Source organism: Trachypithecus francoisi, unplaced genomic scaffold (genome assembly GCF_009764315.1).
Source record: "Trachypithecus francoisi isolate TF-2019V2 unplaced genomic scaffold, Tfra_2.0 Lachesis_group21, whole genome shotgun sequence".
Lineage (NCBI taxonomy): Eukaryota > Metazoa > Chordata > Mammalia > Primates > Cercopithecidae > Trachypithecus > Trachypithecus francoisi.
Genome location: NW_022681467.1, coordinates 39,196,359 through 39,222,035, shown reverse-complemented (window position 1 = coordinate 39,222,035; position 25,677 = coordinate 39,196,359). Strand labels below are relative to the sequence as shown.

The following is a 25,677-nucleotide window of genomic DNA, read 5'->3' as shown; positions in this document are numbered from 1 at the left end:
CAGCCTGGGCGACAGAGCAAGACTGTCTCAAAATAAAAATAAATAAAGCCTCCAAAAGAATACCCGAGAAATTGGTAACATTGGTTGCCTCTGAATTGAGGAACTGGGTGGCTGGAAGGACTTTTTCTGGATACTCTTTTGTACCCTTTGAATTTTGATCTATGTGAATGTTTAACTTATTTTACGAGTCATACTTTTTTTTTAAGATGCAAATTTTTGCTTGGAACAGGAGACTTATCTTCATGGAAACCCTTGTTCTTTAAGCTGGCCAGGAATAGGCAGCAGATGCCCTAAATGTTGTTATAATTTACAGTAACTGAAATGTAAAGCTTTTGGTACAAACACTTAAAAAGCACTTACTGTGCGCCAGACACTGCTGAGAGCACTTTGCATATATTAATACTAATCCATTTGATCTTCAAAACAGCTATGTTAGGTTCTGTTATTACAATGGGGAAACTGCGGCTCACAGAGAGAAATTAAGCAACATGTCTGAGGTCCTGTAACCAGTAAGTGGTGAAGGAGGGATCTGAACCCAAGTAGTCTGCCTCATAGTCCGCCTCATAGTCCATTCTTTTTTTTTTTTGAGATAGAGTCTCACTCTGTTGCCGAGGCTGCAGTGCAGTGGCGCCCATCTCAGTTCACTGCAACCTCCACCCACCCCCAGGTTCAAGCAATTCTCGTGTCTCAGCCTCCTAAGTAGCTGGGATTACAGGCACCCACCACAATACCTGGCTAATTTTTGTACTTTTAGTAGAGACCGGGTTTTGCTGTGTTGGCCAGGCTGGTCTCAAACTCCTGACCTCAGGTGATCCCCCCGTCTTGGCCTCCCAAAGTGGTGGGATTACAGGTGTGAGCCACTGCACCTGGCCTATTCCATTCATCTTAACCACTGTATTAGAAAAGAAAGCAAACTCCTGGTGAGAAAAGTATTGTGACCTTCTTTTGGTAAATCCAAATTACCTTGTGTTGAATTTAAAAAGTAGGATTATTTTTAAAGCGCCACCTTAATGAATGAATATAATGAATTTGCTAAGAATGGACTATGAATCTTTTATTCCTATATCCCATTTGCCCAGCCTAGGGTCTGGCAAGGAAGAAGTGCTCAGATATTTGTAAAAAGCAAGTGCTGGCTGGCGCAGTGGCTCATGCCTGTAATCCCAGCACTTTGAGAGGCTGAGGCGGGCAGATCACTTGAGGTCAGGTATTCGAGACCAGCCTAGCCAACATGGTGAAACCCTCGTCTCTACTAAAATAAATACAAAAATTAGCCAGGCATGGTGGCGGGTGCCTGTAGTCCCAGCTACTCTGTAGGCTGAGGCATTAGAATTGCTTGAGCCTGGGAAATGGAAGTTGCAGTGAGTTGAGATTGTGCCACTGCACTCCAGCCTGGGTGACAAAGCCAGACTCAGTCTCAAAAAAAAAAAAAAAGCCAGGCGTGGTGGCTCATGCCTGTAGTACCAGCACTTTGGGAGGACGAGGCGGGCGGATCATGAGGTCAAAAGATCAAGACCATCCGGCCAACATGGTGAAACCCCGTCTCTACTAAAAATACAAAAATTAGCTGGGCATGGTGGTGTGTACCTGTAGTCCCAGCTACTCAGGAGGCTGAGGCAGGAGAATCGCTTGAACTCGGGAGGCAGAGGTTGCAGTGAACTGAAATCGCGCCACTGCACTCCAGCCTGGCAACAGAGCGAGACTGCGTCTCAAAAAAAAAAAAAGCAAATGCAGTTCACTCTCCACAAACAAGCCAGAGGAATCTTCTATAAACTTAAATTAGGTCATGCCACACCTCTGCTCAAAACACCCTAAAACTTGCCACTCTCCTTCTTGTTCCCATAGCAGGAATTCTGCACATGCTGTGCCCTGTGTCTGGGGAGCCTTTGCCCAGCTGTCTTCATGGCTGCCTCTTTCTCATCCTTCAAGCCTCAGCTTAATTGTCACCTCCTCAGAGAGAACTCCCTGACAATGCCAGTATTAATTTGCCCCCCCATTATTGTTTATCTCAGCTTATTGTTCATTTTCTTCCTGACACTTGTCATGTCTTGTGATAATTGTATATAATGTTCGGATTTTTTGCCTATCCCCAACCCCAAACTTTTTTGTTTTTGTTTTTGAGATGGATTTTTGCTCGTTGCCCTGGCTGGAATGCAATGACATGATCTCAGTTCACTGCAACCTCCGCCTCCTAGGTTCAAGTGATTCTCCTGCCTTAGCCTCCCAAGTAGCCAGGATTACAGGTGCCCACCACCATGCCCAGCTAATTTTTGGTATTTTTAGTAGAGAGAGGTTTATACCATGTTGGCCAGGTTATTCTCGAACTTATGACTGCAGGTGATCCACCCGCTCTGGCCTCCCAAAGTGCTGGGATTATAGGCATGAACGCTGCACCCAGCCCCCACCCCAAACTTAATAAGGGCAGAGACCCAGTCTATTGAATCCCTAACACCTAGCTCAATACCTGGCACATAGTTGGTGCTTAGTAAATGTTGATTGACTAAGAGAACTAGACTAGAGAAAGCAGTCAGCTAGTAGCAGTAGCGAATTTCCAAATGAACAAGTGAGCAGCGCCTGGTTTTAGAGGGCAGCAGGATATATGTTAATGTGCTTCTGAGCTGCCTCTGCAGGAAGCTGCAAGCCCCATGGGAGCCAGTGCTCCACTGGCAGGTCACCTACAAAGTCTGCTTTGGAGCCCAGCCGCTGCCTCTGGTCCTTGTGGAGAAGGCTTTGCAGGAGGTCACAGGCAGCCACCGTCCGGCCCCCAGGGATCTGTAGCGGCTGGTTCAGAATGTTCTCATACATCTGGGATACGTCTTGGCTGTAGAAGGGCGGCTGGGGAGAGAGGGAGAGCAACTGGAGGATCACCCATGCAAAAGTGAACACAGGGTCCGGGAGACCTGGAGCAAGGTGGGCGCTGGGAGGACTCGGCATGACCCCTGTCTTGTGCAATGGCTCGCATGGCAGACTGGAAAGAGACAGGACTCCAGGTTTCCAGCACAATGGAGAGGGTTGCTAGGAAGGCCAGGAGTCTCTTCCCACCAGTGTGAGGCCCATCTCTTTTATCTAGCTTGCTCACCAACTTTGCATTTGGCAACATTTGCACTTTCACCTTCATCATTTCACCCCAGTCTCATAAATATCCTCCAAGAGAGTTGTAATTTTTCAGATAAGAAAACAAGACTCAGAGCAATCATGCTGCACAGTTAGGAAGAGAGCCAGGCCCCAAACCACATCCAGGGTCCCCTTCTCTTTCTTACTATTCTTCCTCCCAAGCCTCTTCTAGCTGCTCCTTCCCCTTCATCCACAGAGTCTGTTCCTTCCTAGGAACCAAGCTATGTTGGTGAAACCACCCCGAAAGCAAAGCATGGCCTAGGGCAAATCTACACATGCCTCTACCTAAGCAGGCAGCCTAGGACTGGGGCCAGGGGTGGTTCCACAACCTATCAGGACTGTGATCTCTCTTGGTCTCAATTTCCCTATCAGCAAAATATGAAAAATTCCATTTCCTTCTGTCAGTCTCCAAAGGCTATTTTGAGGCACCCAAGGTGAGACAGTGTGTTGTAAACGATAAAGTGCTAAACTAACTTTTTTTTTTTTTGAGACAGAGTCTCCCTCTGTCACCCAGACTGGATGGGCGGTGGTGTGATCTCGGTTCACTGCAGCCTCTGCCTCCCAAGTTCAAGTGATTCTTCTGCCTTAGCCTCCCAAGTAACTGGGATTATAGGTGCTCGCCACCATACCCAGCTAATTTTTGTACTTTTAGTAGAGATGGGGTTTCAGCATGTTAACCAGGCTGGTCTTGAACTCCTGACCTCAGGTGATCCGCCTGCCTCAGCCTCCCAAAGTGCTGGGATTATGGGTGTGAGCCACCGCTCCTGGCCTAAACTAACATTATTGGAAAAAAAATAATAATAATTCGCATATCTGCTTTGGTGTTATCTTTTTTAGTCTGGAATGAAGAGATGCCTTGCTCATTTTCCTGGGCAGAGCTTGTGTAGACCACATGAGAGATAGACCCATCCCTAGCCAGATGGCCCTTATAGATGGCTACCCCCAACTCACCAGACCGTGCAGCATCTCGTAGAGGACTGCCCCCAAGCACCACCAGTCTACTGCCCGATCGTAAGGCTCTTTCCGAAGCACTTCAGGTGCCAAGTACTGTTAGAAGGAAACACACTTATCTAAATGAAATAAGTTGTTAAGCCTCAGTTGCCCCATCTGTAAATAAGGCACTTGGAGGAAGATGACCAAGAGCTGACCTTGCTGTGCGTGTGCTCTGTGGCTGTGCATGTGTTCATTTATCAGTCGTTCACCGGAGGCCTGCTTTCTGCAAGGCCCTTTGCCACGGGTTGGGGATGTAGAAGAGGTCAGCCAGGGCTGCTTTGTGCAATTTACATGGTGTGTACCACACAAAAGCATCAGCCAAAAGGGTAAAGGGGGCTGCAGTCGTGGCTGTGATCCACTCACCAAGACACAACACTATTTCAGAGGTATTATCTGTCAACTTTATTTTTGTTTCAAGGGGTGTTAGTCTGCCCGGAGGGGGTACCTTTTTCTATTTACGCAAAGGCATTCAGCGGGCTATCGTGTCCTGGGAATGGAAGGCCCTGGGAGTACTCTCACAGGGCAGTGTGGAGACGAATGTGAATGTAAGTAAAAGTAAATGTGGTATATCCTTGTGCTGGAAACCCTAGAGTCAGACGAGAGGGTCAGGAAGGAGGGGGTGACCCCTGAGCTATTGATAAATAAATGCACACCATGCCTGTATGCCTTGCCTGAGGAAGAGAACCTGGGAACAAAAAAAAAGAGGCTTACTGATTTCTTAGCCTAGTGTCTCTGCCACTGAGTCAGGGGCAAGGTCTCAGCAACAGGAAAAGCTGCTCTGAGAGACTGTGTGGGTCTAGGAAGGGCAGAGTCACACAGACCTGAGCCCCGATTGGTGTGTGGTCTCAGCCAGGGCATTTAACCTCTCAGAACCTGGTTTTCTCATTGAAAAAATGAAGATGCCAAATCTCTCCTAGACGCTGTTCTAAGATGCTAACATATGTGCTGGCCCTCGAACAATGGGAGCAACCATGGCTACTCTTGCCTGTGCCCCCCAACACTGTGGAAGTGGCTGAGTCATGGTTAGGTGATGTGTTGGGGCCATGAGCTGGGGTTCCATATCCTTTGCTCCCGTCCCTAGCAACGTTCAAGGAAGGGATGGTTGGACTGTCAGGCTTTGGGGGGCTGGCTTTATCCAGCAAACACCACCCGCCATACACAAACACAGACAATGGCTCCTGCTCAGAGAGGTCATCTGACCATCAGCTACCCTAGAACCAAAGCGAGGAGGCTATTAGATCCAAGACCCAACTTTTAAAGCATATGGAGGAAAAGAGAGCAGCTGAGGTCTTGTCTCATGCCAGATGGGGAGGAGCCTCCCAGTCTGTAGCCTCAGCCCTCCAACCCTCACCCTGACATCTGTCTAGCCACTGGGGACCCCTTCAGGCCCAAAGTCCAAGGTCTAAGATTGGCGGGAGTTCAAAGAAAGGTTTGTTTGTTTGTTTGTTTGTTTGTTTGTTTTTGAGACAAAGTCTTGCTCTTGTCCCCCAGGCTGGAGTGCAACGGCGCGATCTCGGCTCACTGCAACCTCTGCCTCCCAGGTTCAAGCAATTCTCCTGCCTCAGCCTCCCAAGTAGCTGGAATTACAGGCGCCTGTCACCATGCCTGGCTAATTTTTGTATTTTTAGTAGAGACAGGGTTTCGCTATGTTGGCCAGGCTGGTGTCAAACTCCTGACCCCAGGTGATCTGCCCTCCTCAGCCTCCTAAAGTGCTGGGATTACAGGCATGAGCCACCACACCCAGCCCAAAGAAAGGTTTTAACTTTAGGGCTGCAGACAGACCTTGTTAGGACATATAGACACGTCTGAATGACTGCTGAGATCTGCAAATTGTAACCCTCGAGGCTCTTGGCCACTGGAAGATGGACATGGATCTGTGGTTTACACTTGCCAGCCCAGGTCTTACCTCTCAAGCCAGGCCCTCTTGTTGCACGTGGACTTTACCCTGCAGATCAGTAGTGTCCAATACAGCAGCCACTGGCCACACGTGGCTATTGAACACTTAAAATGTGGCTGCTCCAAATTGAGATGGGCTGTAAGTGTTAAAATTCGTGCCAGATTTTCAAGACTTAGTTAGAAAAAAAAAGGAATAAAATATTTCAAGCATTTTTATACCAATGGTATGTTGAAATGAGACTATTGTATATATTGGGTTAAATAAAATATATCATTAACATTAATTTCACCTGTTACTTTCTTACTTTTTAAATGTGGCTGCTGGAAATTTTTTAATTATGTGTGTGGTTTGCATTTCTCTTTCTTTCTTTCTTTCTCTCTCTCTCTCTCTCTCTTTCTTTCTCTCTTTCTTTCTTTTTGAGGTGGAGTTTCACTCTTGTTGCCCAGGCTGGAGTGCAATGGCGCGATCTTGGCTCACTGCAACCTCCGCCTCCTGTATTCAAGCGATTCTCCTGCCTCAGCCTCCTGAGTAGCTGGGACTACAGGTGCCCGTCACTGTGCCCAGCTAATTTTTTGTATTTTTAGTAGAGACGGGGTTTCACCATGTTACCCAGGCTGGTCTCAAACTCCTGACCTCAGGTGATCTGCCCACCTCAGCCTCCCAAAGTGCTGGGATTACAGGCATGAGCCACCATGCCCAGCCTGCGTTTCTATTTCTATTTCTACTGGATAGCACTCTGGTAGAGCTTCACCAGCGGCTAGCTGGCTGGGTCTCAGCAGTCCTAGAGCTGGTGCCTCCATTACACAGATGAGGAAACCAAGGTTCAGTGTACAGCCAACTCAGGAGAAGTGCTTGGGTCAAAGGAGTGAGTCCCCCTTGCTGTAACTTGTTGGCAGTGATCAGGAGCTGTGGCCTCACCCACTCATGACCTCCACTCTCCTGGGATGTTTACGCTTACCTCGGGGGTACCACAGAACGTGGATGTGGTCTCTTCAGGCTCTACACCTTCCTTGCAGAGGCCAAAATCCGTCAGCACCACGTGTCCCTGAGAATGAGGGAGGGCATGGGCCGGAGGGTGGCATGAGGGTGGCCCAGGGTATGGCCAGGCCTAACCCCAAAGCCCAGATGTCACACCCCAGGGCAGCAGCTGTGGGATCTGATGCCCAGGCACAGACTGGAGGCTCCACACCAACCCAGGGGTCCTGGACTGGATGCCAGCAACATCATAGGGGGCCAGGTGGGCACATGTGTTCCACTCTCTGCCCACAGCTCATCACAAACTCAGACCCAGCCCTACAACAGTGGCAGCTTCAGGATGCCCTTGTGGACAGAAACCCCCTAGACAGAGGCTGGGGACTCAGAAAGCAATCACACTTTGTGGCAGCTGGGCAGGAAGGTAGAGTGAGTAGATACTGTGGGGTTCTGCCCGGATCCCTGAAACCAGCGTACAGAAGAACCATGCCCATCCCCATCCCCCTGCTGCTAGAACATTGCCCGCACCCAAAGTTATGCCCCCTCCTTAGGAGCAATCCATGTCCAGGGGCACAAAGGCCCATCCTCTTTGCCTCATTTTGGGACAATCCTAGAGAGCCATCCTGGCTTAGGCCCTCCCCACCCCTGCAAGATCAGCTGAGGCTCCACTGGCAACCACAACGCAGATGAGCTTCTTCCTTTGCCCAATCCTGTTTCTTCACCCCTTTAAAAGTGTTATCTCTTGAGAATGTTCCCCAACAAAGCTTCTGCCTCCTCTCCATCTCAGAGTCTGTTTCCATGGAGCCCAGTCTAAGACAAACTCCACCAGCCCCTACCTGGCTCCACCCCTGCCCCCTTGTATACATGCATGCACATATATACATGTACAGTCTCATGTGCACATATGCATGTGTGTACATGTGCATGGGCACACACGCACACATATGCTCAAATGCCTCCTCTACCTATATGCATGCATGCACAATGCACTCACATCCATGCACACAGACTCATGGTCAGATAGCGTACCTGTGCAACCATGTCTACACGCACACGTGCACACACGCACACACACATGCGTGCACGTGCACACACACACACACACACCAACCTGGCAGTCCAAGAGAATGTTCTCTGGTTTCAGGTCCCTGCAGAAAATAAGAGAAAAGAGCCTTGAGGTGTCTCAGCCGTTTAGTGAGGAGAGTTGGAGACCTGGTTGGAGGGGGCGTGGTCCTGGCAGAAGAACCACTCATGGAGGATCCCAGAGATGCAGAGGGAGAGCCCAGGAAGCCTGGGCACTTGGACCTCGGAGGAGGAGACTCCAACTCCACCCAAAACAAAGGACCAACTCCACCAGGATTTCATCAGGTTTTAGGGTCCACACAACCCCTAGCTGTTGGAGCAAGAAGGACCTGGTCCTGGCTCTGAGCCACAGGCAGGCCTCACCTGTAAATGATGTTGAGGGAGTGCAGGTAGCCAATGGCGCTGGCCACCTCAGCAGCGTAGAACCTGGCCCGGGGCTCCAGGAACCGGCGCTCCCGCTGCAGGTGGAAGAAGAGCTGGAGGGGAGGAGGAGTGTGAGAGGAGTTACTGGGTGGCTACTGTAGGACTAGGGCGCACCTGCTCCCTGCCCTGTGCGGCTGCCCAGCTCACTCCCTCCCTGACCTGCGGCATCTTCCTACCAAAAGAGTTCATGCTGGCCCTTGCCCCACACAGCAGTTCTGGGTGTCCAAAGAGTCAGCAGAAGAAAAGATGAGTTAGCATTGCTTAAGCACCTCCTGTGTTCCAGGCTCCAAGTCAGGGCTTTCCACATCTCTTATTTAATCCTCATGACAACCTTCAAGGTACAAATGTCATGCTGGTTTCATGTAAGAGGAAGCTAGGAAGGGTCAGAATGGTTAGGCGACTTGCCCAAGGTCATGTAGCTTATAATGGGCAGAGCTGGCATTTGAACCTGCGTGGTTAAATCTGGTCACTTAGGTTAAATCTGGGATCACTGAGTAGAGCCCCACTACATTTTGCCATCTTTTTTTTTTTTTTTTTTTTGGAGACGGAGTCTCGCTCTGTCGCCCAGGCTAGAGTGCAGTGGCCAGATCTCAGCTCACTGCAAGCTCCGCCTCCTGGGTTCACGCCATTCTCCTGCCTCAGCCTCCCGAGTAGCTGGGACTACAAGCGCCCGCCACCTCGCCCGGCTAGTTTTTTTTTGTATTTTTTAATAGAGACGGGGTTTCACCGTGTTAGCCAGGATGGTCTCGATCTCCTGACCTCGTGATCTGCCCATCTCAGCCTCCTAAAGTGCTGGGATTACAGGCGTGAGCCACTGCGCCCGGCCCATTTTGCCATCTTGACCAGAGAGACAGAGTGAAGCCCAGGAGGGAGCCCTGCTTGTCCCAGCTGTGCTTCTGGGTCACCAGGTGGCCTCAGGTCTCTGTTTACTAGAGTGATGAGTCAATCCCATCCTGTGGCCTATGGGGCAAAATGGGAGCACTCGAAACCTTGACCACAAGCTCCTCTTAGCATTGACCTTTCCTGGGTCTATCAAAGTGTGTCTGTGGGCAACTCTGAATGAGGAAGGCAAGAAAGCATTATGGTGGGGAGTCTAACAGACCTGAATTCAAGTCCTGACTCTATCAGGCATGGGCTGGGTGGCCTTGAGCAAATGATTACCTCCCTGAACCTCGGTTTCTTCAGCTACAAAATGGGTCTATTGTAAGATGAGGTGAGATCATTCCAGAACTTGGCATGCAGTGGACACGCGGGATGGACAGCTCCCAGCCGAGAGCCAGCCCAGGGAAGCCTCCCTGTGGGCCCACCCACCTCTCCACCGTTGACATAGTCGAGCACGAAGTAGAGCTTCTCAGGTGTCTGGAAGGAGTAGCGCAGGCCCACGAGGAAGGGGTGCCGCACATTCTTCAGAAGTACACTGCGCTCTGCCATGATGTGGCTCTGCTGTGGAGTCACAAAGAGAGGGGTCCATGTCACAGCCCACAGCCGCCCCTTTTATCCTGGCACAGCCCATATAAGCTTGTGGGTGGGAGTCATCTTACTCAGGACTTTCTCATGCCTCTCCTCAAACACCCACAATGGCTCCCTATTGCCCTCAGAGCCAGGCCCAAGTTCCTTGCTTCGTATTCAGGGCTCAGGGTGGTCAGCCTCATCCTAAACTAGTCCATGTGGGCACAGCTCTAGCCCGTGGATCAGAGCTTCTTGGCCCTGGAGTGAAAAGCAAAGCATGTGTGATGCCTTACATCAGTGAGTTCCTAAGGGAAAGACGCCATGGACTATCCATGGTCACACATTTGCTCGTGATATTTCCTCTTCTTGGATGTCGCACCCTCTTTTCAGACCATCAGAATCCCACCATCAAGGCCAGCTGCACCGCTGCCTTCCTCAGGAAAACCTCCCATTCCCACTCCCTATGGAGACCTTGTTAACATTAATCACTCTTTTCTCTGAGTCCCCTGATCTCCTGTGCAATCCTCCCTCTAGGCGTGCTCTGGCCTACTAATGGAGTCAGGTGTTAAAGGAACTTAGGTCAGCTGAGGCATCAAGAAATCCACAATGGGGCTGAGTGCGGTAGCTCATGCCTGTAATCCCAGCACTTTGGGAGGCTGAGACCAGCGGATCTCTTGAGGCCAGGAGCCTGACCAACTTGGCAAAACCCCATCTCTACTAAACATACAAAAATGAGCCAGGAGTGGTGGCAGGTGCCTTTAATCTCAGCTACTCAGGAGGCTGAGGCACGAGATCACTTGAGCCCAGGAGGCAGAGGTTTTAGTGAGCTGAGATCATGCCATTGCACTCCAGCCTGGATGACAGAACAAGACTCTGTCTCAACAACACAAAAAGAAGTCCATGATGTGCTGCGCATGTAGCTCATGCCTCTAATCCCAGCACTTTGGGAGGCCGAGGTGGGAGGATTGCTTGAGCCCAGGAGTTTGAGGCTGCAGTGAGCTGTGATTGTACTACTGCACTCCAGTCACATGGCCTGATGGCATGAAGACCTTCAGAGAGAATAAAGTGGGGCTCCACATTATCCAGATGGGGAGCCTGGCACTGGGAGCAGGCAGAAGACTTGTCTGTCATGGAGCCTGCGTTTCCCAGGGGAAGGCAAAGCCAGGCTGGTTTTCCTGAAAGCCCTGTGGTGAGGTGGCTCGGCCTGCTTTCTTTGAGAAGGACCAGCATCCTGCGTACCATCTGCCCTCTCCCCTTTGTTGTGACCACCTCTGCACCCAGCCCCATGGACCTGTCAGATGTGGGACCCATCTTTGAAAGCCACCCTAGGCTGGGGTTTGGGAAGCAGAAGAAGAAACGCCTGTGCCCGAGCCCTGGTACCTCTTTCTTCTTTAAGATGGACTTTTTCTGCAACACCTTCACTGCATAGAACGTCCCATCAGACTTGCGCTTGGCCAGCAGGACCTGAGCAGAAACACGAATTTGAGGGCCCGTAGGTGACTTTGGACTTACCAACAGCAGTACAAGGCCTCCCGCCTGCCCCTGCTTTTGTCTGCAGGTACGAGAGCTCTCTCTTCACACATACAAGTGGCAGCAGGGGCTGAAAGAGGCTGCAGAAGGGAAGACCCAGGCTTCCCAACCTCACCAAGTCACTCACCTTCCCGTAGTTCCCTTTGCCGATGACTTTGAGGAAGTCGAAGTCCGTGGGCCGGGCACTGGGGGAAGAGGGAAAAACATGCATCAGCATTTGCAGGTCTGGAAAGCTGGTGCCTGAGAACAAACCTGGGCTTCTTTTTAACTTTAGAGTGGTGAAATACAGAGAGCCTTCCAGCAGCCATGCCTCCTGACCCCCGAAGAACCCCATGTTCTGCCAGCCGAGAGAGGGCTTGTAAGATTCACCCTGGCCCCGGGGAACTCAAATTCAAGTGAAACCATAGTCAGAGTGGAGATAAAACCAGACATACTGCACAGAAGGCCTGCATAGAAGGCAGGGTTCTAGTACCCAAAGGCCCTGAGTAGGGCCTGAAGTGTGGGGAGGTGCTAACAATGCAGACATTTCGGGGGCATTGCAGGAAGAGGGTTCAGCATGGGCAGAGGCTGGGGAATTCGTGGGAGACAAAGCTGGGGAAAGGTCCTGGGCCCAGATGGCAGAGAGTATTGAATATTAGACCAGATAATTTGGATTTTATTCCCAAGGCAAGGGGAGCCACGTATGAGAGGAGTCAAGTAGGAACGGTGCTTGAGGGACCAGAACTCACTTTGGGTTGGCTGAAGGCCCCAGGATGATGTTCCCATTGGCCTTGGAGGGCTAAAGAAAGAAGTGATTACGATCAGCAGATCCCTACTCCCTGGCTACCTCCCTTTCTCCTAGCCCAGGCCCTGATCCCTTCTCCAACAACTCTACTAGGCCCGCCTGCCTTTTTCTTTCTTTATTTTTGCCTGCCCACCTGCCCACCTCCTTGCCTCCCTCCCTCCTTCTACCCACCCACCAATCCACTTATCCACCATTTTACCCACTTCTCAAAACAGCCTTGGGAGGCAGCTGGCTGTTGTGCTAACTGAATAGGTGAGGAAACTGAGGCCGAGAGAGGAGTTGCCCAGGGTCTCACAGGCAACCAGGTTGGGATAGAACCCAGGTGTCTTCATGACAAATCCCGTGATTTTTCCAATCCATCTTGAAGCTCTATTTCAAATCTCTCCTCTATTCACCTTGCAAGTGGCTCATTTCTATGTGCTCGCAGTGATCCTCTCAGCCCCTGACATTGTCTGGGACAGCCCATGGGGCTAGTGGGTGTCTCCACAGATTTCTTAGCCTCAGGAGGAAGTGAGCCCCCTGATGATGGGTGGGGGACCAAGAACCACTCACCTGTGGACTGGTGGTCCCAGCTGGGCTAGAGTTCATTCTGCAGCAATGATCAGGCAGCTCTGGGGGGACAGGGAGGAGCAGGCACGAGACAGTTGGTGTTGCGGGGTCAGCTCCGCCCATCCAGGGCTTCAGGCACCACTGCCCTCTCCATCCTCCCCTACCTGTGCACCTGCCACCGCCTGAGGGTTTCCTACCCCAGAGGCAAGCAACCCCTGCATGGATGGAACAAAAAATGATATTCCCCGGACCCAGACTTTCTAACAAACATCTCAGAAGGGATAAAGGGGGATAGTCAGAGTGCGGCCCCTCCCAGGCTGATTCTTTTCAGTCATTGGGGATACCCAGGGCAGCAAGACCCATGTGAGCCAGGGTAGCCCCAGAAGTCCAAGATGGCCAGGGCTGGAAGGACCTTTTCAGGGCATAAAGTCTGAACCCTTCCTCCATTTCACAGGTGGAAGGCCTGTGGCCTAAAAAAGGACCTTCCAAAAGTCCACACAGCCTTGTGAAGGCACAGGCTGGGCTCTCCGGACTCCCAGGGAGGAACAATGGCAACCCGGAATTACTGTGTGCATTCCCAGCTGGGCTCTGTGCTACGATCTCCTCGCCACAGGGAATTCTGCCCAACGCCTCGGGAAAGGCAACTGCGGTGGAAGCCCTGGGCTGGGGCCACAGAGAGACCCAAGACTGGCCAGTATCTATTCGGGGCCAAACAACAGAAAGTGTGACCAGCTGATCTATGTGGCCAGGAATAGTGTCTTCCTTGTTCCACCCTGCAGGGGAGAGGAGGCCAGGGTGCCCAGGCCCCACCACAGATCGCTTGGGGTCCCACAGCCTCATCCTTGCTTGGCAAAGGCTGAGAGCAGAGAGCTCACCTGAGAGCCCAGCTGCTGTGCATCTCAAGACCTTAGTCTTGGCCCACTGTGGGACCTGGGCTGCAGCCCAGCCTCTCTGAGTAGAGATTTCCTACCTCTACAAGGCAGGTCCTGGAGGCACCAACCTCATGGCCTTCTTGGGAACAGAGAAAGTGAAGGGGAATTGAGAGGATCCCCCACCAGCCCCTCTCAGGGCTGCCCTGAGAGGCCCAGCCCTGCCAAGCCCTAAGAGCAAGCTGCAGAACTGCTAAGGAAGTGGAGCCTGCCCCTAGCCAATGCCAGACATGTGTGCTCCTGCAAACAGCCCACAACACTGCCACACCCTCTCTTGGGCTGACCCCAGTGGCCCTTCTGCTAGGACTTGGCCTCCCTGGTCCCACATACCTGCGAGTCTGAGGAGAGGCCTCTAGGAGAACCAGCAGTTGGAACCGAAGACAGGCAGTGGACAAGAGAGCCTCTCTCTGTTCTCCCAACAAGGGCCTAAGTGTCTGTGCCCGGTGCCGGCCCGGCCCCAGCACAGAGCTCACAGCTCCCGGCAGCCACGAGGGGGCTGGTTGATGTCACGAGGGATCCAGCAGAGCTTAAGATGGGACTGGAGACTTCTGTTCCCTGGGGGACACCATCTTACCCTGGCAGGGATGGTGGGAGGGGTGGGCAATAGCCCCAGGGGAGCCCTGGAGACCCCTGGGTCTTGTTAGACTGTGTGGGTCAGGGTGTGTGTGGCATGGTGTGTACTGTGTGAGTGTTTTGTGCATACCGTGCTTCCATGTGTGTCTGTCTGTGGCTCTGTATTTCATGTATTTGTGTCCGTTTATATGAGTCTGCGTGGATGAGTGCACGTATGTGTCAGTGTGACCACATTTGTACAATTACATCAGCGTATGTCTGTGCATCTGTGACTGTGTGCATCACTGTCTCTCTCAGTGTGTGTGGTGTGTATATGGATGTGTTTCAGCGTGCCTCTGTGTAGTACATGTCAGTGTGTATCTTTGTATGTGAATGTGCTGTGTCAGTGTGTGTATGTGGGTGAGTGTGAGTCTGTGTGGATGTCTGAAGGTATGTGTTCAGAGCAGTATGGGCGTCTATTAATGTGTGTGTATAGGTAAGTCATTGTGTGTCTGTGTTCATATTGGTGTATATCAGTAAATTTACTCTGGGGTGTGTGTGTGTGTGTGTGTATGCGTGTGCATGCGTGCGTGTAGGAAGCCTGTGTATATGAACCCTGTGGAGGCCATCTGGAGCTGAAGAAGAGGTCCCACAGAGGTCAGCCATGGCGGCTGAGACCCCTTCGCCTCCCCAAAACCTGCAGATGTTTCAGAGGAAGGAACCTGGAGCCTGGGTGTCTAGCTCAGTCCAGGCTGCCTTGGTCTTTTCTGAGCACTTGGTCCTTTGGGCCTTTCCCTGCGGTCCCCTCAAGGGCCCTGGCCCAGTCCTCAGGGCAGGCCTGGTTGGCCCATAGCTGTCCTGCTGTGTAAGAAACGGTCCCAGAGAGCCCCCTGGCTCATGAAGGCCTTGCTTCCTGGGGCAGTCATTAGGTACTCAAAGGGTCCCTTCCTCTCCCCAGGACCCGAGGGGTGGGCAGGTGTTCTGGGGAATAAAGGAGTTGATGGGCCCACAGCCCCTGCCCTTCTCGAACTTTTTGTGTGGCTACAGTATACCACAGGGGAGGGACACATGGGGCTAGGGCCCAGAAAGTTGGTCAGGGACGGAACTGAGCCCAGTGGCCTCAGGGGTTCTCTGTGGGCTCTGAAATGCAGAGGATCTGGAAGTGTTGACCAGAGAAAACCTCCAGAGAAAACCTGAGTGCACAGTATCAAAGCCTTCCATCTTGAACAAAATAGAAATGTGGAACCAGTTCATGATGAGCAGGATGTCGTGTTGACAAAACACATACCCAGAACAAGGACATTTCTTTTTAAAAACAAGATCCTGATGTGGCCTTCATTCAGCAGCACTATTTATAACAGCAAAATAATTGTGCTAATTAGTAACTTAAGTGTCCCACCACAGGGCACTTCAGAACACTTGCTGGCTGCAAGAGCTCCCTCTCTTGACCATACACCGTGTCCAGATACTGTCCCATTTCTTTGTACTCCCTTTCAGCTAAACTCCTCAGAAGAGTTGTCTGGACTCCTTGTCTCCACTCCTCTTCCTGTTCTCTTTTGAGCCCATTCCAAACAGGCTCTCATCCCAACACTTCAATGAAACCGTGGACCAGTGACCTCTTTGTGCCAAAGCCAGTGATGAGTTCCTCATCCTCATTTTACTCAACTTCTCTGAAGAATTTGGTGTGCTCACGTTCCCCATTTGGCTTCAGGAACTCTTGGTTTTCCTTCTAGCTCACTGACTGCTCTTCCTCCATCTCCCGTGCTGGATTTTCCTCCTTTTTTTAATCCTTAAACACAGGCCTATCCCAGGGCTTAGTCTTTGGGTCTCTGTCTACACATACTTGTTCTTTAGTTGATCGCTACCATTTTGATGGTTTAACCAACTATACTTGTCAGTTCCCAAATCTCTCTCTCTCATTCTAATTCATTCTTTTTCTTTCTTTCTCTTTCTTTTTTTTCTTTCTTTCTTTCTCTCTCTCTCTTTCTTTCTTTTTCTTTCTTGCTTTCCTTTCTTTTCTTTTCTTTTTTTTTTTTTGAGACAGTCTTGATGTATCACCCAGGCTGGAGTGCAGTGGCAGTATCTCAACTCATTGCAAACTCTGCCTCCTAGGTTCAAGTGGTACTCCCACCTCAGCCTCCCAAGTACCTGGGACTACAGGCCCCGCCACCATACCCGGCTAATTTTTGTATTTTTTTTAAGTAGAAATGGGGTTTCACCATGTTGGCCAGGCTGGTCTCAAACTCCTGACCTCAAGTGATGTGTCTGCCTTGGCCTCCCCAAGTGCTGGGATTACAGGCGTGAGTCACCGTGCCCAGCCTAGTTCTGATTCTTTCCTGAACTCTGTACTTACATATTTAACTGCTTCCTTGACAATTCACTAGTTAGATGTCTAGAGGTATCTCAATCTTTTTTTTTTTTTTTTAAGAAAGAGTCTCACTCTGTCGCCCAGGCTGGAGTACAGTGGCACAATCTCGGCTCACTGTAACATCTGCTTTCTGATTCAAGCAATTCTCATGCCTCAGCCTCCTGAGTAGCTGGGATTACAGGCGCCCGCCACCGCGCCCGGCTAATTTTTGTATTTTTAGTAGAGACTGGGTTTCACCATGTTGGCCAGACTGGTCTTGAACTCTGGACCTCATGTGATCCACCCGCCCCTGACTTCCAAATTGCTGGGATTACAGGTGTGAGCCACCACGCCCAGCCAAAGCATCTCAATCTTTTTTTTTTTTTTTTTTTTTGAGACATGGTTTAGCTCTGCAGCCCAGGTTATAGAGTGCAGTGGAGTGATCTAGGCTCTCTGCAATCTTTACCTTCCCGGCTCAAGCCATCCTCCCACCTCAGCCTCCCAAGTAGCTGGGACTATAGACACACAATACCAGGCTTAGCTAATTTTTTTTGTACTTTTTGTAGCGACAGGGTTTCACCATGTTGCCCAAGCTGGTCTTGAACTCATGAGCTTAAGCAATCCTCCTGCCTCGGCCTCCCAAAGTGCTGGGATTACAGGTATGAGCCACTGTGCCTGGCTGGTATCTTGAACTTAACATGTCTGAAACAAAGGTCTTGACTCATATTCCTTCCACTCTGCCCCAGTCTGTTCCTCCCTCAGTCTTTAGCCTCAATAATGGCACTACCGCCTACTCAAAAGTTCAAGCCAGCAACTTTGAGTTCATTCTGGAAAGCCTGCACCCTCACTCCACTTCCACTCCACCATGAAATTTCATTCACAATATATCCAGAAACCACTGCTGCTCACCATCATTGCTGAAACCACCCTGCCTGAGCCCCCATAGTCACCTGCATGGATTATTGCAATAGCTTCTCCACTGACTCCCTGCTTCTCCACTTACCCACTACAATCTTTCTCCATGAAAAGCCACAGTGAGTCTTAAAATGTAAATCAGATCATGTGCCTTAGTTGCTCAAAAACTCCAGTGCTTTCTCATCACACCTAGAATAAAAATCCAAAGCCTCAGCTGGGCGTGGTGGCTTATGTCTGTAATTCCAGCGCTTTAGGAGGCCAAGGCGGGCAGATCACGAGGTCAAGAGATCGAGACCATCCTGGCCAACATGGTGAAACCCCGTTTCTACTAAAAATACAAAAATTAGCTGGGTGTGGTGACACGTGCCTGTAGTCCCAGCTACTCAGGAGGCTGAGGCAGGAGAATGGCTTGAACCCAGAGACAGAGGTTGCAGTGAGCTGAGATCGTGCCACTGTACTCCAGCCTGGTGACAGAGCAAGAGTCTGTCTAAATAAATAAATAAATAAATAAACAAACAAACAAACAAAATCCAAAGCCTCTACCATGGTTTATGAGATCCATATGACCTGGCTGCTGTCTCCATTTCCTCCTTAGCTTCCACTCCCCTCCTTCCTGACTGCCCTCAGCCTCTCTGCTTTCTCTTGCTGTCCCTCAAACACACTACTCTCTGGCCTCCAGCCCCTTGCACGTAGCTTTCCCTCTGCCTACGATACTCTTCCCCCAGGCATCTGCATGGCTGTTTTCCACTAATGTCATAGAGGTTTCTGCTTAAAAGTCACCTCTTGGAGAGGCTTGTACTGATTACGGGTGACAGGTCATCCTGGTTTGTCTGGGACTGGCGGGTTTCAGTGCTAAAACCGCTATACTCCTGGGCCAACCAGGATGGTTAGTCACTCTGATACCAGTCCTGCTCATTCCCTATACACTTTGTTTACTTTATATTTTACTTTGTAGCACTGATACCTTATCCTGTAACTATTAGTTTTATTTTCTTTCTTTTTTTTTTTTTTTTTTTTTTGAGACGGAGTCTGGCTCTGCCGCCCAGGCTGGAGTGCAGTGGCCGGATCTCAGCTCACTGCAAGCTCCGCCTCCCAGGTTCACGCCATTCTCCTGCCTCAGCCTCCGAGTAGCTGGGACTACAGCGCCCGCCACCTCGCCGGCTAATATTTTTGTATTTTTTAGTAGAGACGGGGTTTCACCGTGTTAGCCAGGATGGTCTCGATCTCCTGACCTCGTGATCCGCCCGTCTCGGCCTCCCAAAGTGCTGGGATTACAGGCTTGAGCCACCGCGCCCGGCCTAGTTTTTATTTTCTATCTCCAACTAGAACATCAGCTCCAGGAGGGCAAATACTTCCTGTTCAACTATTGTATCCTCAGCACTGGGCACAGGGACTGGAATATAGTAGGTGCCCAGTACATATTTGGCTAATGAATTGATAAATGTTGGTACATATATAAAGTGGAAAATTACACAGCCAAAAACTATATAAAACCTATATAGCCGGGCGCGGTGGCTCAAGCCTGTAATCCCAGCACTTTGGGAGGCCGAGACGGGCGGATCACGAGGTCAGGAGATCGAGACCATCCTGGCTAACACGGTAAAACCCCGTCTCTACTAAAAAATACAAAAAACTAGCCGGGCGACGAGGCGGGCGCCTGTAGTCCCAGCTACTCGGGAGGCTGAGACAGGAGAATGGCGTGAACCCGGGAGGCGGAGGCGGAGCTTGCAGTGAGCTGAGAGCCGGCCACTGCACTCCAGCCTGGGCGACAGAGCGAGACTCCGTCTCAAAAAAAAAAAAAAAAACAAAAAAAACAAAAAAAAAAACCTATATAAACCAAAACAGGAACATATACGTGATACAATATCAAGCAAAAAACCAAGTTTCAAAATAGCAGGTGTTGTAGGGGTGCCAATTTTATAAAAGAAAAACAAAAGACATGTATGCACGCACACATTTGTGAATACAGCTGCCAAAAAAAGACTGGAAGGTCATGACCCAAGGTAACAGCGGGTTCTTAGGTTAGGTTAACTTTTTTTTTTTTTTTTTTTTTTGAGACGGAGTCTGGCTCTGTCGCCCAGGCTGGAGTGCAGTGGCACGATCTCGGCTCACTGCAAGCTCCGCCTCCCGGGTTACGCCATTCTCCTGCCTTAGCCTCCCGAGTGCCTGGGACTACAGGCGCCCGCCATCTCGCCCGGCTAATTTTTTGTATTTTTTAGTAGAGACGGGGTTTCACCGTGTTAGCCAGGATGGTCTCGATCTCCTGACCTCGTGATCCACCCGTCTCGGCCTCCCAAAGTGCTGGGATTACAGGCTTGAGCCACCGCGCCCGGCCTTTTTTTTTTTAAAATGGAGTCTCACTCTGTTGCCCAGGCTGGAGTGCAGTGGCGCAATATCTGCTCACTGCAACTTCTGCCTCCTGGGTTCAAGTGATTCTCTGTCTCAGCCTCCCGAGTAACTGGGATTACAGGCATGTGCCACGACACCCAACTAATTTTTGTATTTTTAGTTGAGATGAGAGTTCACCATGTTGGCCAGGCTGGTCTCGAACTCCTGACCTCAGGTGATCCGCCCACCTTGGCCTCCCAAAGTGTTAGGATTACAGGTGTGAGCCACTGCACCTGGCTGGTTATTTTAACTTTTATCTTTGTACTATTGTGTAAAGCTTCTCAAGATATTGCTGTTGAGTTAATATTCAAGTACTAAGTTCTGGGTGGGAACCTGGCATGCCCATGGCCCATCACACCCACCCCCATCACCTTGACTATGACCTCTATGCCTAAGCAGCCCTCAGTTCCTAAGGCTTTCTTCTCTCTTACACCACGGTGTTCTAATTTTCTGGCCAGAAGCTGGACATCAATATATTCTCCTAACTCTTCAGACTCTGTGAACTCCCACTCAAGCCCCTCCATGAGTCCTCAAGCCTGTCCCTTTCCTAACTTGCCACAGCCCAGATTTGCCTCCTCTGTCCCATTGTTACATGGACCTGCCTACAGCTCCCTGGTCCTGTCAAATGGGGTGTGGGGGTGTGACAGTGTCACACAGTTCTCTCTCCTTGGAACATTCCCCAACAAACCTGGTCTTTCCAGCTCACCTTTTCATCTGTTCTCATTGCCTTTCCTGGAAGCCAGACGACCCGCCGACCCCATGGGCCCTCTCCTGCTGCTGTCCCTGTCTTCACTGTAAATTGTTCATTTACACACCTGCCCAGTTCAAGTGCCAACTTTATCTTATTTTGTTCCGACAACCCCACGGGTTAGGAACTATCATCGTTCCTGTTTTAAGGAGGAGAAAACTGAGGCAAGGAGAGAGAGGTGACATGATCAAGACAGTTAATAAATGACATAACCAGGATTTGAACCCAGGCCATCTGACTGCAGAGCCCATGACCTGGAATTTCAGGAAGATAATAGAAAGCCAGAAAAGGAAAAAATGAAGTTAGTGGGAAGGAAGTGAGGATGTAACTTGGTTAGTTAAGGAGAAAGAAAATTAGCCGAGAAAGCAGATAGTTGGGAGGGAAGGAAGGAAAGGAAGGAGGGAGAAGGGAAAGAAGTTGGGAAGGAAGAAAGGAAGGAAAGAAAGTCAACAAGTACTAGGAAAGATGTTAGCTAGGTAACTAGTCAATTTGGAGACCAATAGGCCAGCAGGCAGGTAACCCGCTCACAGGTGAGCCTCTCACCTGAAAACTCCAGATTCCAGCTCAGGTCCTGGGAAGCAGCCCCTTGCACGGCTCTGCCCTCTTCTCCCTCTTCATGGTCCTTCTGACTGGAGGCACAATCCTGACTTGTCGAGCAACCTTCCCAATCAGGAACGACCTGTCACCCACTCGCTCCTGGCTCCCAAACCGGCTCAAGTTCAACCTCCCAGCTCTGCCTGCTGGAAGCTGGCTTCAGGGCCTTCCAGTTACTAATTAACAACTGGACCTGAATTACCAAGCTGGCTGCACCCACTGGCTCCTGGATGGGCACTGCCTGGGGGACTCTCTGAATTTTTAAAAGCACAACTTGTTACGTGACCATGGGTAACTGACTTGAGCTCCCGGAGCCTCATGTGAATTGCTGATGGATGGTATGTCCTGCTGGAGGGAGGATCTCTGAAGTCCCTTTCAACACTGGAACTGCCGCACTCTCTCAAGGTCCAGCTTAAATGCTGACTCCTACACAGCCTTCCCTGATTCCCTCTGCTGAGTCATCTTCCCTTTCGCTTGGAACCTAGTGAACCAGCAACTGAAAGGTTGGTCTCACACAACTCTCTCCTCCACCTCTTCCCTAATGGGGGCCACCAGCCTCTATGTTCAGTCCTTGCATGGAAACTTCCAGGGCTGGGCAGCTCATTTCCCCCGAGCCAGCCTCTGGCAATTTCTTGTGTTAAGCCAAAGACTGCCACCCAGAGCTTACCCAACCTAGCACTGCCCTGGCACTGTTCTGGGAGAATCACAGCTGAGTTGAAACCTATGCCCCACTCTGCCCTTCAGAGATTTGAGGCTCAGGAACCAGAGATTAGCTCACCCTGGAGAACAGGGAAGGCTTTCTTGGGGGTTGACCCAAAGCGTCCCAGGCCCTGGGTTCTTTTTTTGGTTTTTTTTTTTTTGAGATGGAGTCTCGCTCTGTCACCCAGGCTGGAGTGCAGTGGCATGATCTCGGCTCACTGCAAGCTCCGCCTCCCGGGTTCACGCCATTCTCCTGCCTCAACTTCTCGAGTAGCTGGGACTATAGGCGCCCACCACCACGCCCGGCTAATTGTAGTTTTAGTAGAGATGAGGTTTCACCATGTTAGCCAGGATGGTCTCGATCTCCTGACCTCGTGATCTGCCCACCTTGGCCTCCCAGAGTGCTGGGATTACAGGCATGAGCCACCGTGCCTGGCTGGCCCTGGGTTCTCATTGGACCCCTGGACAGGTAAGGAAAGCTCTGCCCAGTGACCCCTCCTCAGCAGGCTGACTTTCACACTGCTTCTTCCATTGCCTTTCCATTAAAATGTCAACAACTTTCTGGTAATTCTGGTGCCTTAAACACTGGCTGCTCTGCTGTGCTCTGGAGGAGCCCTGCATGGCCACACACCCCACCTCCACCAACACACATAGCAGCAGGTGTCTGGCCCTGGTCCAGATAGGGGAGGTGGCTGGCCCAAGTGCACAGAGCAAATCAGGGCAGCACACAAGGTCCTGCCCTTTTCCAGAGCTCCTGCTGCTGCTGCTGCTGTGCCACCAAGCTCCTTCTCCTCTGCTCTTCCAGAGCTGGTTAAAAAACACCCCATAGGCCAGGCGCGGTGGCTCAAGCCTGTAATCCCAGCACTTTGGGAGGCCGAGATGGGTGGATCATGAGGTCAGGAGATCGAGACCATCCTGGCTAACACGGTGAAACCCCGTCTCTACTAAAAAATACAAAAAACTAGCGGGCAAGGTGGCGGGCGCCTGTAGTCCCAGGCACTCGGGAGGCTGAGGCAGGAGAATAGTGTGAATCCGGGAGGCAGAACTTGCAGTGAGCTGAGATCCGGCCACTGCACTCCAGCCTCGGCGGCAGAGTGAGACTCCGTCTCAAAAAAAAAAAAAAAAAGAAAGGGTGACAATCCTTCCAGACTTTTGTCTACGTCTTAATCTATGTATATTAATCTGTATGTATTAACCTATATAACTGCGTCCATTTTTTTTCCAGAAAATGGGCCATCAGTAATTCACTTTTTTTCATATATACATCTTTTAAGCAGCTGCACCACACTTCAGTGTGGAGTTTTTACTACTCCTATTCCCTATTCACTGTTCCTTCTGATGGACATTTAGACTGTCGGCAGTCTCACAATATTTCCAACAAGGCTGCAGAGAACCTCTCTGCTTTAATATCCTGTGGCCTTCTGCTAGTATTTCTAACAGATAAACTCTAGTACATGTGAGTGCTGGGTTAATTATGAACTATCTACCAAATTATTATAACAAGTTGTGCCAACCAATGTGGCTAGCAGCAGTGCTGAACTTGCCCTTCCCCCTCAGTGATACTGCAGGAAATGGCCAAGGTCACTCGTGCAGATATGTGCAGATAGTCCACTGCAGATATGCGTCTCCTTCCCAACTTCCTCTCTTCCTTCTTTCCCCTCCCACCCTCCCTAGCTGGACTTTGTTGTTTGGGTATGAAGGTCAAAGCCATGTTCTCAGCCATATGAGGAAAGCAAGAGACTTAACCAATGGAAATCCACCTCCAGAAATGTTCCCTGGACTTTGACATTCCTCAGTCCACTTTTCTGTCCTTAGTCTGGCTCCAGCCCTATTCCCACCCCCAGCCCCACCTGCAGATTTACCCACAGGCAAAGGGAATAACAGACACAGGGCCCCCAGAGAAAAATCTGTTATCCACATGGGCTAAGAGAAAGACTTTTGGGCAAACATAGCCCAGATATGGGCCCCAGTTTGCTTTTTGGAAACATTTTTAGAAAGTGGTAAGTGTACAAAGTGTAAAATCAAATAATGAAAAAGATCAGTTCCTTGCCCCATTCCTCATCTTTTCAAGCTGCTTTCCTTGGTATTTACCTCCATATATCATTTTTTTTTTTTGAGACGGAGTCTCGCTCTGTGGCCCGGGCTGGCGTGCAGTGGCCGGATCTCAGCTCACTGCAAGCTCCGCCTCCCGGGTTCACGCCATTCTCCTGCCTCCGCCTCCCGAGTAGCTGGGACTACAGGCGCCGCCACCTCGCCCGGCTAGTTTTTTGTATTTTTTGTAGAGACAGGGTTTCACCGTGTTCGACAGGATGGTCTCGATCTCCTGACCTTGTGATCCGCCCGTCTCGGCCTCCCAAAGTGCTGGGATTACAGGCTTGAGCCACGGCGCCCGGCCTACCTCCATATATCTTAATAGTCTTTTTTTTTTTTTTTTTTTTGAGGCAGAGTCTCGCTCTGTCGCCCGGACTGGAGTGCAGTGGCCGGATCTCAGCTCACTGCAAGCTCCGCCTCCGGGTTTACGCCATTCTCCTGCCTCAGCCTCCCGAGTAGCTGGACTACAGGCGCCCACCACCTCGCCCGGCTAGTTTTTTGTATTTTTAGTAGAGACGGGGTTTCACCGTGTGAGCCAGGATGGTCTCGATCTCCTGACCTCGTGATCCGCCCGTCTCGGCCTCCCAAAGTGCTGGATTACAGGCTTGAGCCACCGCGCCCGGCCCTTAATAGTCTTATACTTCTATTCTTCCATCTTTCTGTTGAAAACATTTTCAAGTGGTTTCTTTACTACTATAGAACATGAATACTTAGATTATGCCCATGCAAACACATACTTCAGCTTTTCCTGAATTTATAGTTGCTTCATTTGGTTTTAGAAATTGGACATATTCAATATATATAATTATTAATTATATATAATTATGTGTACATAACTCTTTGGTAAAGCTAAAATATCCTCTTGATACATTAATATATCAGTTTCAGTTTTTTTTCCCCCATTTTTCTTAGAGCCTTTCATCCTCCTACTCTCACCTAGACAGCTGTCCAGAGGTGAACCTGGCCCTTCCTCTCCCATCACTCCGGAAACCTGTCCCCACCTCCACCGTTTTTTCATTTGAAATAAGAGTCTCTCTGTCGCCCAGGCTGGAGTGCAGCGGCATGATCTCGGCTCACTGCAGCCTCCCACTCCCGGGTTTAAGCAATTCTTCTGCCTCAGCCTTCCAAGTAGCTAGGATTACAGGCACACACCACCACACTCAGCTACTTGTTTTGTATTTTTAGTAGAGACAGGTTTTGCAGTGTTGGCCGGGCTGGTCTCAAACTCCTGGCCTCAAGAGATCCACCTGCCTTGGCCTTCCAAAGTGCTGGGATTACAGGCGTGAACCACTGTGACTGGCCTGGAAAATCCCCTTTGTCTCTTTCCTTGGTGTGTCCTGCTTCTTGGATCCTATGTCTTCCTCTTTTTTCTTTTTTTTTTTTTTTTTTTTTTTTGAGACGGAGTCTCACTCTGTCGCCCAGGCTGGAGTGCAGTGGCCGGATCTCAGCTCACTGCAAGCTCCGCCTCCCGGGTTTACGCCATTCTCCTGCCTCAGCCTCCCGAGTAGCTGGGACTACAAGCGCCCGCCACCTCGCTCGGCTAGTTTTTTTGTATTTTTAGTAGAGACGGGGTTTCACCGTGTTAGCCAGGATGGTCTCGATCTCCTGACCTCGTGATCCGCC

The 25,677-nt window shown here is 50.4% G+C and overlaps 1 protein-coding gene across 5 annotated transcripts in view; it reads right to left on the bottom strand.

The window, feature by feature from the left end:
• Nucleotides 1-22,000, bottom strand: part of SGK2 (serum/glucocorticoid regulated kinase 2) — a 28,615-nt gene extending 6,615 nt beyond the window's left edge. Inside the window, exons 1-12 of one of the 5 annotated variants that reach the window (XM_033186457.1) lie at nt 21,214-22,000; nt 14,051-14,295; nt 12,795-12,853; nt 12,187-12,236; nt 11,586-11,643; nt 11,309-11,392; nt 9,791-9,919; nt 8,420-8,532; nt 8,085-8,121; nt 6,960-7,046; nt 4,063-4,158; nt 2,677-2,832 (exon numbers count right to left, since the gene is read on the bottom strand). In XM_033186457.1, coding sequence (XP_033042348.1) covers nt 2,677-2,832; nt 4,063-4,158; nt 6,960-7,046; nt 8,085-8,121; nt 8,420-8,532; nt 9,791-9,919; nt 11,309-11,392; nt 11,586-11,643; nt 12,187-12,236; nt 12,795-12,830 — 846 coding nt within the window. In that variant the 5' untranslated portion in view covers nt 12,831-12,853; nt 14,051-14,295; nt 21,214-22,000. The other 4 variants (XM_033186455.1, XM_033186456.1, XM_033186454.1 and 1 more) reach the window with 4 other exon arrangements.
• Between the last annotated feature and the right edge of the window lie 3,677 nt (nt 22,001-25,677).